Source organism: Eurytemora carolleeae, unplaced genomic scaffold (assembly GCF_000591075.1).
Source record: "Eurytemora carolleeae unplaced genomic scaffold, Eaff_2.0 scaffold591, whole genome shotgun sequence".
Classification (NCBI taxonomy): Eukaryota; Metazoa; Arthropoda; class Copepoda; order Calanoida; family Temoridae; genus Eurytemora; species Eurytemora carolleeae.
Window position 1 is genome coordinate 62,394 of NW_019396674.1, and position 15,910 is coordinate 78,303.

At 33.4% G+C, this 15,910-nt stretch overlaps 1 protein-coding gene across 1 annotated transcript in view; it reads right to left on the bottom strand.

Annotated features, from left to right (window-relative positions):
• Positions 1-1,521: 1,521 nt before the first annotated feature.
• The window catches only part of LOC111707232 (octopamine receptor beta-3R), a 32,898-nt gene continuing 18,509 nt past the window's right edge, over positions 1,522-15,910 (bottom strand). The window contains exons 7-15 of the mRNA XM_023480292.1: positions 13,983-14,021; positions 11,895-12,059; positions 9,796-9,867; positions 9,600-9,681; positions 7,812-7,896; positions 7,378-7,674; positions 5,459-5,511; positions 2,431-2,569; positions 1,522-1,884 (exon numbers count right to left, since the gene is read on the bottom strand). Coding sequence (XP_023336060.1) covers positions 1,703-1,884; positions 2,431-2,569; positions 5,459-5,511; positions 7,378-7,674; positions 7,812-7,896; positions 9,600-9,681; positions 9,796-9,867; positions 11,895-12,059; positions 13,983-14,021 — 1,114 coding nt within the window. The 3' untranslated portion in view covers positions 1,522-1,702. The remainder of the gene's footprint in view (positions 1,885-2,430; positions 2,570-5,458; positions 5,512-7,377; positions 7,675-7,811; positions 7,897-9,599; positions 9,682-9,795; positions 9,868-11,894; positions 12,060-13,982; positions 14,022-15,910) is intronic.

Sequence of the window (15,910 nt, forward strand, 5' to 3'; positions counted from 1 at the left end):
TGGGTTCTGCATTCAATGACAAATATTGATGGTTTACTAAATGATTAAGAACTATACATTTACGCCCTGGATGCAAGAAAACGAACTGAAAAAATTCCGTACAATCGTCTCTGAAGTCTCATCCTTTGTGAGTAACCCTGTAATTGTTAAAGTGGAATTAAAATCTGAAATAGTCGTGCCAAAAACTAAGTGTCAACGCTGAATTTTTAGATGTTAGGCACTTTCCCAACGGCTTTTTCCCAAGCGGCAACTTCCCAAGTGTATTTTCCCAAGTGGTAACTTCTCAAATGAACAACTTCCCAAGTCTGTCCTAGCCGCAATGATTGGCCCCTTATCCTGTTATAGCCGCAGCACTCGGCCCCCTAGCCCATCTTTAGCCTAACATAACCTTTGGAAAGTTGCCACTTGGGAAATTGTCACTTGGGAAATCAACCTCGGGAATTCGCAAGAGGGCAGCAGGACTTCAAACTGGTTGAAAAGCCTCTGTTAACACCCAATTGACATGACTATTGCAGAGCTTCACTCCACTTTGAAACTCGACTAAAATTTCTGGATGGCAAGAGTGGAAATAAAACCAATTTATCTTGAGTTGATCTCTGTTTGCTGAGTAAGAGGGACTGTATAAAATAGACAAGTCAAGTGAGCGTGAACCTCCATGTTTTTAGAGTAGCATATCCTCACAACAGCGGCGGTCAACTTTAATCCTTAACAACTTCAAGGATGGCTGAGCATTTCTAATTTTTCTGACTGAAAATGAATTGCTTGGAGACATTTTTTTACAAAAAGAAAAAATGGATATATTCAAAAACTCATTTTTAATTTTTCATTTTTTTTAGCAAAACCAAAGGATTACAGAGAACCGTTGTGAATCGGGCTACTTTGTGAATAAGAGGGAACTTAAAACGATGTTTATAGGTACTCCCAAGGAATTTTTCCCAAGAGGCAACTTCCCAAATGTGCAATTTCCAAGCGGCAACTCCCCAAGTCTGTCCTAGCCGCAGCGGTCGGCCCCAAGCCCGTTCTAGGCATGGTGCTCGGCCCCCTAGCCCATCCTAGCCGCAGCGATCGGACACCTTTACAGCCTGAGGCGCCTCAGTGTGCCTAACCTAGCCTTTGGGAAGTTGCCGCTTGGGAAATTGCACATTTGGGAAATATTCTCTTGGGAAGTCGTACATGGGAAAATGTCTTTGGGAAAGTACCTAACACCCTTAAAACTTTCTACGACTACAGTCTCTTTAAGAGTTGAGTTTTGAACAAATAGAGTAGAGGAGGAATTTACTAAATCTTGTCTTTTTTCATTTTTCTATCTACCACCCCCCCCCCCTGCATCCCCTCCGCCTCAATCCTTGAACAGTTATTGTTCATCAGCTATTTCGAGAAATGGATAATTGGTTCCAGTATAATGAAAGACAATAATGGTGCAGAGGATGAAATTACAAAAGGATTAAAAAATAACATTTCACGAAAGTAAAAATAGAAAAGACTACAACTTTGATACAATACAATTGATGAGTTGTGAAAAAGTTTTTTTTGTTCTTTATTGTTATTTTTAGATATAAATTTGGCTTTTTTACATTTTGATAAACGTGTTCAAAAAATTTGAGCATTGGGTACACTTACATACATGTACATTATTGCAAATAAAAACACTATAAACAAATTTATCTTTATGCTCTGGAAAATACTTCAAACTAAAACTGATTTAAAATCGATAAACGCTCTCAGCCTGACTGACCCGTGACATCTCAACCTCGAAATCAGCTGAATTTCTCGCGGATTTTTTAGAACAAAAGAATAGTTTTTCTATGATTGTAGTGAATGCCCTTTTAAAGTCCTGGTTCGTCATCACATAGATAAACGGGTTCAATGTTGAGTTGAAATAGCCTGAAAAGATAATTACTTTTATTTTATATTTTAATAATTGTATAAAAAATTAATAGTATTTCTACATTACATTGCATCTTATTCCAAATCTAATATTTCTTAGTGCACTATGAAGAAGTTTCGTTATACTGTGGACACATGGAAATTTAAAAAAACTAATTATTTAATCACGTTAGTTAGAAATAAGGGTTCAAACGAAAATTTCGCAAAAAATTGGGGAAATTTTCGTTTTTTTTCGGGAAATTTAGCAGTTTTGCATTATTTTGCGGAATTGGTTTTTTTCGCATGGTTTTTTTTTCTCACGAAAGTCCACATCGTTTCACCCCCTTTGGCTAATTTTTATCAAAATTTACTGAGATTCGATCAAAATTTGCTAAGATTCGATCAAAATTTATTAAGATTTTATCAAAATTTGCTAAGATCGATCAAAATTTTTGATAGGAAAAAATGAGTTGTTGGGTGAAAAGTATTGAGAAGAGAGTAAAAATACTAACTTTACTTTGAAATATTACATATATATCCCTGGGTATGGGATAAACAACGTACCGATCCAGAAGAGAATGCTGACCACTACATCAGGACAGGGACAAGCTGACCCGCATATAGTGATAGTTAGATACCACAGGAAGAAAGGGAGCCAACACAATAGAAAAGCTCCCATTACAACTCCTAGTGTTACAAACGCCTGATCAAAAAAAGAAATATTCTCATTTATTCTAGAGACAACTTTAATGAGGGTGAAAAAGATTTTTTTTAAAGATTTTAAAGAAATTATCAGAATTAAACACTTTTGAGTCAGAAAAACGACGGTATCTTCCCCATCTTTCATGCAGGGTCACTTACAGTCCCTTTAAATTAAATTTTAAATATTTTCGTCAATATATTAGCATGTTGTAAATCTAACATTATAAATTAAGCCAAACCAATCTAAGGTTTATGTTTTATGGTCAGAACTTATTGTTAATTCCTTTCAGCTTTATTTTTTGTGTAGTTAGACGGATAATTTTGGAATATTCGGAAAGGTTAGAGAAAAAAAAATTACAAAATATTTGTTAACGGGAGTTAAATAATGAATCAACTGTTGTTCACGGAATGAGTTGAGGCTGAGAGGCAAGTTTACCAGTTTAGTAGATTTCTTAAATTTTTCATTCACTAATTCCGACCTTAGATTATTTATTTAATTATTTTGTGTAAGAAAGAAATGTAAACGTTGTGGCGTACATAAACATATTCGAAATTATTCTATTCATGTTCCCCCTCCCCAACAACAAAAAAAACACAGAAACGAACCAAGATTTTATCTGGGGTGGTTTGGTTTTACACTGTCCTCAAGTACATTACATATTCATTCATATTCATTGTCTTTTTTTCGGGAAAAATTACCTTAAAAAACATCAATAAATTATAAAATGGAAAACAAGAATAAATTAAATAAACAGTTTTGCTTTTTTTTCTGAAGAAAAGTAAAGAATGAGAATCTGCACAAGCGAGGGAAACATTAGTGTTGCTAAAATTCTGCAAAATTATTCTAGACATGCACTTAATACATTCTCTATCTCTGGGAGCCAGGTACAGGGTATCCCAATAAAGGTCGGGTAACAGTTCGCCCAATCACATTTCACCTAATCACGTTTCACCCAAAACGTTTCACCCAATTTAAGGTAAATAACGTTTCATCCAATTTACGTTTTACCCAATTCACGTTTCACCCATTTCACGTTTCACCCAAACTACACTTACAAAAGAGTTTCATCCGATATTTTTTTAATCGTCTAAAACACATTGCACATGAATTTATTGCCTGATTTCCGATCATAACTCATAAACCCTTGGACCGATTTGCCTCAAATTCTGACTGTGGATTTCGGGAGAATGTTCTTAGATTGGTTAACAATTCTAATCTGAGTGGGTTGACTTATATATACAAACAAAGCTGAGTTCCCGATCTAGTGATATATTTTAATGCGAATTGTTGTAAATCCGCAACTTTTTTGTTCGAAATCTGCAAACTACATAATTGAGCTCAACATGGTGGCGCAGTTAAATGTAGCTAATTACATAAATGTTCAATAATTTGCTGTCTCTCACATTATTTTGGGTTAGGTTAGGCTAAGAAAATTTCCGGGCCGACGCTGTGGCTAGGATGGGCTAGGGAGCCGGGCACTGCGGCCTCTTAAATGTAGAATAATGTGCTGTCTATCACATTATTTTGGGTAATATTAGGTTAAGACAATTTCTGTGCCGAGCGCTGCGGCAAGGAATGGGCTAGGGGGCTTTTCCTAGATAAATTAGAATTGATTGTTCATATCGTCTTCACCAAGCCTGTTTAGGGTTAAAAGCTAAAATAGTTAATGGGTGAGGCTTAGTTTTTATTAAACTTCTTTAAATAAATTAGTAAACAAATACTCTACAGATTGACCCCGAGAAGTAAAACGTATTCAATTTGACCTCTTCAAATGACAAGTTCATGATGTACAAGGGGTTGTACAATTTTCAGCTTTACAGTCTGCAGAGTCTGCATGAACAATCTATTCTAATTTATCTAGGGGGCTATTGTTAATGTTTGAACTCCGAAAGGATGCCTAACTTGCATACTAGAATAGAATATCAACTGTATCCTTATGTGAAGCACACAAATTTTATAAATTGAAACATATAAGTTTTATAAATTCAAAATTAAATTGGCAATAGATTTTTTTTGGGGGGGGGAGTGAAACTCTTCAGTAAGTCACTAAGTGTAGTGCAGGCGAAACATGAGTTGGGTGAAACGTAGAATTGGGTGAGACGTAGATTTGAATGAAACGTGATATTGGGTGAAACGTTAATGGGTTAAACGTTTTGGGTAAAATGTAATTGGGTGAAACGTAACTTTGTAAATCGTGATTTGGCGAACTGTTACCACACTCCAATAAACATGGGAATTGAGAGACTCTTGAATATTGTCTTTAATATCGATGATTGAAAAATGACAAAGTGCATCAAAAAAATACTCAAAGTGTAATAAGCTTTCAAAAATGCGGTCTACCTTTTTTGTATCTTTAAGATTTATTTTATTTAAATTTTTGTAAATACACTGGAACCTGAAAAAAATTACTGGAATCTCTGTCAATTTTGAAGGTAAAAAATGGTAGACCACATTTCGGAAATCCCGATTCTATTAATTTTCGGTTTTAAATGTGATACTGAAAAAGTAGGTTTACTAAATAATCTGACATTTAAAAAATCCGATATAGAAGTCGTCATTCAATTTCCATGTGTATTGGGGACACCCTGTAGAAACCAGTGCAGTTTAAATCAGAAGAGAAGGAAGGTGGGACTGTCGGAAAATTGTGAAACAAAACTAAATATTTCACAAATTGGCATATTTTTTATAATTATTTTTTTAGTAAATATGTAAAATAACGATATTAGTTTTTAAAAAACTCCCCTTTTAAACTACTAAAATTTCTATTCCATTTTCTAGCTGTATCATTTTTCTTTCTGAATTTAATTTTATATATCTCTCCAGAATTGCAAATTTCCTTGTTAATATTTAAAAAGTCGCCTTTGAATAAATTTAGCATATTTCTGTTTCCTTGTGTTCTTTTCTCCAGGCCGCAGGCTTTATCGTTCTTTTGTCTCTGCTCCCTGGACAAATATAATTAGGGGTTTAAAAACAAGATGTCAACTGGGTGGCTAATCTACACATTTTGGGATTTTTTTCTTCAATTTTTAAATTGAAAAGCTAAACAGACGTGCGGGTAGAGATTATTTTTGCATCTAATTCTGCATGAATTAAATAGTAAACTATTGAAGAAGAAAAGATGCAAAAATTTGCGAGGAAAACATTTACAGCACAATTTTGTATTATTTCAGTTATTTTATGAAAAATATATAAAAACATATTTTTTAAAAAGTTGGATTGTATATATCACATATATCATCTAAGATATTCATTATACATTTTTTTCAGCTTAGACACTTATTTTGTTCTTTTTGGATTGCGCAAAGCTCTATAATTTGGTCTAAACAAAATATAGAGTTAGGTAAGTCTTTTGATTGCATTAAGGTTGGTTTGAAAATTCCAATATAATGTTCTGATTTTAAAATTAGTGTCTACACCAAATGAGGAAAAGTTAAGACCATAAAATTATGTAAAATCACTTCTTAAAAAATGAATTCAAAATTAAATTATTGATGATATATCAACACAATTTAAATGTAATGACGTTCTATAAACAACACTTTGTCCATTTACATTAAATTAGAATTTTGAAATCAATTATCTTTCCGAAAAGGAAGAGACTTCTCATTTGAGAGCATTTTTGTCTAATTTCTTTAATTTGCAGTTGTCTTCTGTAGCTTTACATAGTAAAAGAGGTGCAATGCAACAGTGTAAAGGTCGTTTTTAAACCTTCATCTATTGTAAATATTATCAGAGATGTAAACTCTAGTATTGTGGATATCGAGATCAACGCTTGACTTCATAATTAGGTTAATCTGCATATCCAGGAAAATACTTAAAATTAAACCAATCAGAGTGACGTTTGAGAAACCAAACACCCAATTAGAAGCTAGGAGATTTTGCGGGTTCAATCAATGAGAGAACCCAGCATGCATATCCAATAGGAAGGATTAAGCAGAAAATAAAATGTGTCTGTAGTATGTATCGAGGTTAAGAAACCCGGATTAAGGGTATGGTATCCATTAAAAAAGTTTCCAGCTCAGTTTAAATATTATTTTATTTAAATAATTTTTTTCATTCCTATTATTAATACTCTCGAGAAAGCACATTAATGTGCCACATTTCTCTTCCTGGACATATTTAAATATCCACCTAAATTATCTAATTAATTCCACAGGTCGATGTTGAAAGCCTGACGTTGACGTCAAAGCGAACTACTCCACAAAAGAAATTGTTTGCTGGGTAGTTTGAGCAACGAAAATTTTTGCAAGCAGTAAGCACACTGAGGTGGGAGGACAGGTTTCTAAAATCTAAACGTCCAGTAGTTGTTGAACAGGACACGAAATATTAAAAATTAATTTTGTATTTCTGAAAAATATTTCCTTCTGCAATTTTTGTACATTCACAAACCATGCCGTTATTCTAACATGATTTAACATAGAGTAAAATCTAAAAAAGAGTGGTACAATTATGTGGTAAATTTTAAACGTGTATATTTTTTTGCAGTAAGTTTAAAAAAAGAAAAAAGGTGCTTTATTAAGATTGGTTACACTCGATGCGTTCCAATGTACGGAAAATGTCGCTCCTTAGAATAGATAGATATTGAATCCGCATATGAGGTTACGGTCAGTTACGCTCTCCTCTATAATCAGTGACGTCATTTGTGGATTCTTTCTATCTATGCTACGGAGACGACATTTTTCGAACATTGGAGCGCATCTGCAGAGTAACCAACCTTATTAAACCACCTTGCCCCGACCCGATTAAATACAGCATAGATGCACCACAATTTTCTTGTTTTCGTAAAGCAACATTCAAGTTCAACTTGCCGAGTATCATTTTTCTCTGAACTTTCCCTCCAAATCCGCAAATCTTCTGCTTTGCTTTGGAAAACCGGAATTTTGGGGATTCCTGAGGCTTTTCGGATTCCTTAGTCTCAAGGACCACTTCTCCTGCTTTCTCAGCTGTTTCAGGGGACCCTTCTCCTGCCTTTTCAACCTCCTCTGGCCAAGGATTCTCGAAAATACGGATTGATATCTCGGGCTTTGGTTGGTTCTCACCTTTGTCTAATTGAACGGAGGAGTCGTTTTTGGTCAGTCCTCTTCCAGGTCCGATAACACGGGATCCTTAAAAATTCAAAACAATTGTGTGTAAGATTAAAGCAGTAATTTGAATGTCTCATTCCGTCTAGTTCAGTGTGAATAAACAGTAAATCATTTGTTTTGACTTTTGAGAAAGTTTTAAGGATTACAAATGTTCTTACCGTCTTGCAAAGACATCTTCTTGTTGAGATATCCTTTGGTTGAGAGAAATTTGGCATTGTGTTTCGGTTCACGTGCTAACTTGGTCTAAATTAAAGATTCAGCTAAACTTACTAGACTGGGAACCCAGTTTTACCTAAATACTAAACTTTCTTTACAAAGTCTACCCACTCCCTTAAGATTTTGTCAACAAAGCTTAATAATTCTCGTAGTTCTCTTGAGTTCTTGACTAAAAATTTGTGGCAAATCGGTTAAAGGGTTCTTGAGTTATGATCTGACATGAAAAAAAAGAAACTGCTACTTTATATACAAAGTTTTTAAGCTTCTGTGTTTAAACAAGAAGATTACTGATCTATGTTTCAAGACGACATCTCTGTTACCTGTGTAGTGATTACTATATATTTCAAGACGGCATCTCTGTTACCTGTGTAGTGATACTATATACTTCAAGACGACATCTCTGTTACCTGTGTAGTGAATACTATATATTTCAAGACGACATATCTGTTACCTGTGTAGTGAATACTATATATTTCAAGACGACATCTCTGCTACCTGTGTAGTGAATAATCTATATTTCACAACGACCGCTCTGTGACCTGTGTTGTGAATAATCTATATTTCAAGACGACATCTCAGTTACCTGTGTTGTGAATAATATATATTTCAAAACGACATATCAGTTGCCTGTGAATTGCGAATACTATATATTTCAAGACGACATCTCTGTTACCTGTGTAGTGAATAATCTATATTTTAACACGACATCTCTGTTACCTGTGTAGTGAATACTATATATTTTAATATGACATATCCGTTACCTTTGTAGTGAATACTATATATTTCAAGACGACATCTCTGTTACCTGTGTCGTGAAAAATCTATAATTTCAAGACGACATAGCAGTTACCTGTGCAGTGAATAATCTATATTTTAAGACAACATCTCTGTGACCTGTGTTGTGAATAATCTATATTTCAAGACGACATCTCTGTTACCTGTTTAGTGAATACTCTATATTTCACGACGACCGCTATGTGACCTGTGTAGTGATTGCTATATATTTCAAGACGACATATCTGTTTCCTGAGTACTGAATAACATATATTTTAAGACGCCATCTCTGTTACCTGTTTAGTGAATACTCTATATTTCACGACGACCGCTATGTGACCTGTGTAGTGAATACTATATATTTCAAGACGACATCTCTGTTACCTGTGTTGTGAATAATATATATTTCAAGACGATATCTCTGTTACCTGTGTAGTGAATAATTTATATTTTAAGACGACATCTCTGTTACCTGAGTTGTGAATAATCTATATGTCAAGACGACATCTCTGTTACCTGTGTAGTGAAAAATCTATATTTTAAGACGACATCTCTGTTACCTGTGTAGTGAATAATATATATTTCAAGACGATATCTCTGTTACCGGTGTAGTGAAAAACCTATATTTTAAGACGACATCTCTGCTACCTGTGTAGTTAATACTATATATTTCAAGACGACATCTCTGTTACCTGTGTTGTGAATAATATATATTTCAAGACGACATCTCTGTTACCTGTGTAGTGAATAATCTATATTTTAAGACGACATCTCTGTTACCTGTGTAGTGAATACTATATATTTTAAGACGACATCTCTGTTACCTGTGTAGTGAATACTATATATTTCAAGACGACATCTTTGTTACCTGTATAGTGAATACTATATATTTCATGACGACATCTCTGTTACCTGTGTAGTGATTACTATATATTTCAAGACGACATCTCTGTTACCTGTGTAGTGAATAATCTACAGGGGTTGTCCGGTGAATTAATTTTTACCACGGGAGTAGACATTCTCCTATCTCGTCGTATTCTTAAATTTGAAAAATTGAAATAAATTGTAAAATAAAATACATGACTTCAGTGAGAGTCGAAAAGAGGACATTTTATATTACTATTTTATTTCTTAAATAAAACGATGACATACCTGGAGGATTTCGGAGATTTATTAAGAGAGTATAATCGTTTGGTTCTAGGTGCTTCCCCAGCCTCATTCAACCTTGAGTAACATTGTTCATAATGTAAAAAAGCTATGTTTTCTTTTCATTCCAAAATTTAGTAAAATAATTTTTTGGAAATTTCATGATAATGGGCGCATTTTATCAGAAAAATACTCCATATTAAGATTTGGGTTTGGAAATAGAGTTGCGCCAAAATGATTTACTTCAGAGACGACTGTAGAGAATTTATTTATTATTTTACATGCACATTTGGTGCCATGCAAGGTTATAATGCAAGGAAACTTAATTGCAGTTGTGTATACTCTGCGTACATATTGAAACAAGTTCTCTCTGGGCGGAATTTGTAAATAAGAATAGATGCATCAATTTTCGTTTAGTATCCGAGGAGGTTAAAAGCATTGAATTCTGATAATTTTGATAATTCACATAATAGTTTCCTCTGACCAGAATATTCCATTGATTTTTATGTGAAAGATGAATCTCATGTCAGGCTGTGACATCCGTCTTGTGTTTACATTACCGCCCAGAGACAGTACACCGCAGTACAAAAGATGCGTACAACTCTGAAATAACTTTCCTTGCATTATAACCTTGGTTCCATGCATGTCACCCTGGTTCTTTTCTCTTAAACACATTTACAATAAGAACCAGACAATTCTGGAGATAGATAATGACTTTTAGACTCAGGTTCTGACGTAAATTAGTTCAATGAAAATGAGACACAGAATTTGTGCAGTATAGAGAAACCAAGGAGTATGAAATAGAAAGGACATACAACTGACGCGGCCCACCCTACCATAATTATACATGCTTTGCAGACGGTACTCCATTTGTATAAGACATATTTGTCTGATGTACAATTACCGCGTATACAATAACCTTTTCTGAATATTTCATATACAAATGGAGTACCGTCTGCGAAGCATGTATAATCATATGGTAGGGCGGGCCGCGTCAGTTGTATCTCCCTTCTATTTAATGCTCCTTGAGAGAAACCCATTTCACTGAAGAAATGATTTAATAACTTACAAGTAAAACTATTTGCTTTAAACAGCGTAATGTCGTTTTCCTATTCCACAATTGTCAATGTACTGCTACTATTTAAAAAAATATGAGGGCCAAGGATCAATTTTGATCTTTATATTTAAAGGGACAGACCGGCTATGTAAGGTAAAATCAAACTGAGTATGCAGTGTCTCAAATGAATCCTAAAGATTTGTCCACAACACTGCATACTGAGTTTAATTACCATACATCGCCGGCCTGTCCCTTTAAAAACTTTTAGGTTGTCATTAAAGTCTCATCCTTTGTGGATAACCCTGTATAGTATCCAAATTCTCAATCGGTAATTCCAGAATAATTGATTTTTCAGAGCAAAACATAAAAAATTTTGTAGTTTAATGAAGAAATAAAGTCAGGATTTGTTGTATATGTAATATATTGTTGCAACTAACATTTTAGAGCGCAGTTTAGATATAGATCAGCTTCACAAATCACTGAATCCTTCGTAACTTTTAGAAAAAAAAAGATAGAGAGAAGACAACAATCGGTTTACTGATTTCTGAATACTTACATACAGGTTACCCACATAGAAATAATCTTTTAATGGCTTATTTAACGATTTGGTGAAGAAAGAAACAATTTAACAGTTGCAAGGAATCATAAATATTAGAAAACATTTAGTATAAATTATGTACAGTCGTCTCTGAAGTCTCATCCTTTGTGGGTAACCCAGTAGTTAGTATAGTACTAAAAGGATACATGTTTTGTGCCCGGAAATGCTGATTTTTGGTTAAATGTAAAGTTTAGGTTTCTATGATGATTGATTCACCAATAGATATCGTTTATTGAACAAAAAGTGCGGGGGGGGGGGCGGNCTAGGGGGGCAGGAAGCGCCATGAGTTATAATACTAAGTCAAACAGTCAAAATAGCAAAGGTTTTTTGCGTTGGAAGGGTTTGATATTTTTGAGTTTATATGTACTATGTAGTTAGCATTGGGAATTCTTTTTATTCCATTTTAAACACTCAAAATGTTGACTTTTTTATCTGACTTAAATGACTTACCTTTCTGAGCTGAGTGACTTTTGTTTAAGTTTGAGAGTCGAATTACTAGTTGAGTGTTGAGTTGAGGATTGTGTACTAGGGGGGCAGGAAGCGCCATGAGTTATAATACTGAGTGAAGTTGAATTCATTACACTAAGGGAAGTGTAGAGTGAAGACGAATGTCTCCTAGAATATAAATTCGCATGAAAGGGAATTTCCGCGTAGTCTGATTCACAACGTTCAACCCTTTAAAGGGAATGTAAGTGTAATTTCAACTGCCCAATTTACAACGGTACCCTTGAAACCTTAATCTGATAAAAATGCGGAAGATATCGGCGTTTTTATGACTCGAAAAATGTTTAGTTGTGATAATTTCTCTTTTGTTTCCGTAAAGCAAGAAGTGCGCAAGTCACTTTTACAGAGAAACCACAAATGAACAGTTTTAATAAAAAAGCAAGGATATCTCACCCCGAACTAACCAGAGCGAGATGCATTTGGTTTCTTATATTTAAATTCATTCAAGTGTTGGTCCTTATATCAACAATCTATAAACTTACGGACTTGTCTTCTTTTACTTTTTCGTGTAAAACGCATATGCCGACAAAAAGTATTGAAGAGAAAAGCGAGAAAAAAATACGTTAAATGCGTCAAATTGTGTTCGAAAGTCAAGGTTGTCTGGGGGAAGGATCGAAGCGTTAAATCCGCGTGATCTAATCCGTACTTGATGAGACAAAGCTTTGTAAATGGGCTGGCGTTGGCATCTTTGCATGAATTGTCATTTGAAATTCTGTCTCCATCCTGTGATGAAAATATCTATTTTCAATGGGAAAATGGATAATTTCTTTTATGATTTCTATTTAAAAGTGATTTGCGGTTTTTGCAGCCGAGATAAAGAAGAAGATTGACGAATTGAACCCTTTCTAAAATGTAAAAAATAATAAAGGTTTAAAAAGTACCGTTCTGACTTGGGCAAATACTCAAAAGATTTTCTATTTAGAAAAATAAATACAATATTTTATTTGAATTTGTGTTTAATTGTTCTCTGGTTTATTCAAAATAAATAAACTAATAAAACAATTTTAAATGTATATAGAATTCAAGAGGTTATAAATAGTTTATTTTTATTTTGTTCTTATGAAATTTTGAATTATCTGTATAAATAATAAATATAATAGGCAATCATGATCAAATAAGGGGGGGGGTAGCACAAAGCGGAAGAAAAGATTTTATAATTTATGATGTTTAGGGATAATCTACAGGGTGAAAAAAAAAGTGTGCTTAGAGGCGTCTGATGCAAATTTCAGTTCTGCAGATCAAATTTTTAAGGAAAAGTTGTTTTTCAATGTCTCCTAAGTCCTAAGTTTTCAACTGAACAGCGTATATATTTATAACTTTAGAATATACTAAGAAGAAAGGAACTAGAAGATTTAAAGAACTTTTCTTTACAAGCTAGAACAGAACTGAACATAGCGAATTTTCTTATAATAATTTTGCATATTTTCTGTGATTCTGTTATTCAATATTTACAAAATTTTCGAATTTCGATAGGAATAATATCTATACACATTTTTACTTTTCTGTACTTTAGATTTGAGAGAAAAAAAAGTTTCGCGGATTTCATTTTTGCTATTGGAGTACCATAAAAAAAATCCAAAAAATATTGAAAAAATAGCATACAGGAGAGTAGCACAAAAAAGTGTGATTAGCAAGGTCTACTTTGCTTGTCTCTGTCTGTTCGTTCCTGTCTCCTAAACGTAAAAACGGCTAAACCGATCGGGTCCAAGTTTTGTGTGGCAACTCATAGGATAGGTTTATGGATGGTTAAAGATGAAAAGTTTTGCGCGAATAAAGATGTAGACATTTATCATTTTTTAAAATGCATGAATTTGAACAGAAAAATGGCAGCTTAACAGCGAAACTTGTTATTAAAAAAGAGCCGTTTCAAGCGCCCTGAAAGCCTAGTACCTCTACATATGTTAAAAGGAAATAAAATTAAAAGATTAAACAAAGATGACTTTCATTCCGGTTTAGTCTAGTTCAAACAACACAAAGGTGCCATGTAGGATACAGTGGTTCCCAAAAAAAGTAGTTAACGATAAGAGTTCTTACCTGATAGCTGCTTTATGCCGCTTAGCTTCTAGATATATCCTAAAACAAAGAAATCTTAAAAAAGAAATTATTTTATAAGCGTGCCCATCAGCGATTCACAGTGGTATTTCACATTAATCTCCCTTGAAGCTAGGGTCAATCCTTTGACGTACCGTCACTTTAGTTTCAGTAGAAGTAAATATTTCCATTTACTAATAGAGCAGATTTAAGGATTCATAACTCTGATTGGATAATGAGATAGATAGAAAGATAGATGTTACCGTCATACTATTTATATTGGTTCAGAAAAGACAACAAACACATGACTGAACCCTGATTGGATCAGGCACTGATGGACTCGTACTGTTTTGCCGTCTCTAGCCCATAAGTATACTGTATACAACAGGTTGTATAAAGTTATGATTTCCTTTAGGAAAATAATATTTTACCAAGTTGTAATACATAAAATCCAATATTTAAAAATATTTTTTTATCGTTTCTGAAATCTAAGTGTCCACCTACAGATATAGATCTTTTTGCCAGTGTGTGTTGTAAAGAGGTGTGAAGGGTTCTAAGCCTCCAGCTGTAGAAAACAGAGAGATATCTGCAGTAAAGCTTAAGCCAGGGGGATTAATTTTCTTAATAAATTGGGTGATATCTATAGAACTTGTGAAAACCGAACATGTTTAGCATGTTGTATTAACCTCAAGAGTCTGCTTGTCTAGATGTTTAGCATGTTGTATTAACCTCAAGAGTCTGCTTGTCTAGATGTTTAAGTATAGATTTAATAATTGCCGTAAAATAAATCTGGGTGACAGTATGATCTTTTAGTAAGTAAAAATTGTTCCATGAAAAAATCAAAAAAATTTTTTACAATTTTTATTTGATCAAAACACGTGACCAACGAGGTTATTTTCATCAATATATGTTGATATATCTTGATTTTTTTGGTTTTTGGTTGTTGGCATTGGGAACTTTATTTGTAAAAAAAACGAATACATTTTTCAGGAAGAAAAAATAATATTTTACTTCTATTTCATATTAAGCTTTTTGGAAAGATTTGAATATTTTTATAAGAAACGTTCCCACCCTTCATTAAAACGGCTGAAACGAGCAGATCTAAATGTGGGATCTCAAATGACCCAGCAGGAAAGGGCTGTCAAAAGGAAAATAAAACCACAAAAACATTTTAAAAGTTAATCCAAAATCGAAAACAGGAAAATCGGGAAATTTTTAGTTGCTTCAAAAAAATAGTAGCATGGCAAGCAAAGTTATAAAGCTAGCATTATATTGCTGACAAAATGTGGGTCAAACACAATTAATATCAGTATATTATAAAAATGAGTTGCCTATGAAAAAATGTTTAAAAGGAGTGAGCGACAATTTATGGTAGTGGAACTGAAAATGTAGTATTGTGGAGATTTTTTTAGGATTCATTTGAGTCATATAAAACGTTTTAATGATGTATAATTACTAAATTTTAGCAAAAAGTCGACTTTCAAAATCATCTAGTTTGGTGGTTACGTTTTGTGAATCGAATTTTTTAAAAATCATTAAATGACTCGACGACAAAAATGTAACAAAAATTCTTCAGTAAACTATTTAGTTGATTAGGATTAGGTTGAGAAAAAAATTATCTCTTTATCATCGAATATAAGTAATCTTATTCAGTTATTAGTTTCTGTAATCTCTCATTGTTCAAAAATATCTTTTGTAGATTTTTCGGAGTTTTTATTGAAAAGACAAGATTTGAAGAATTTGTCTAAACAAATTCGTAAAGAATAAGACCTTCAATAAAATGATGAGAAAGAAATAATTTAATCTAACATTGATTTTTTGACAAATTTCATTTGAGAAATATGTCCCTAAACATCTAATTAGTTTACTGTCGAATTTTTGTACATTTTTCGTCGTCGTTATTTAATCATTTAAAAAAGATCGAAACTCAA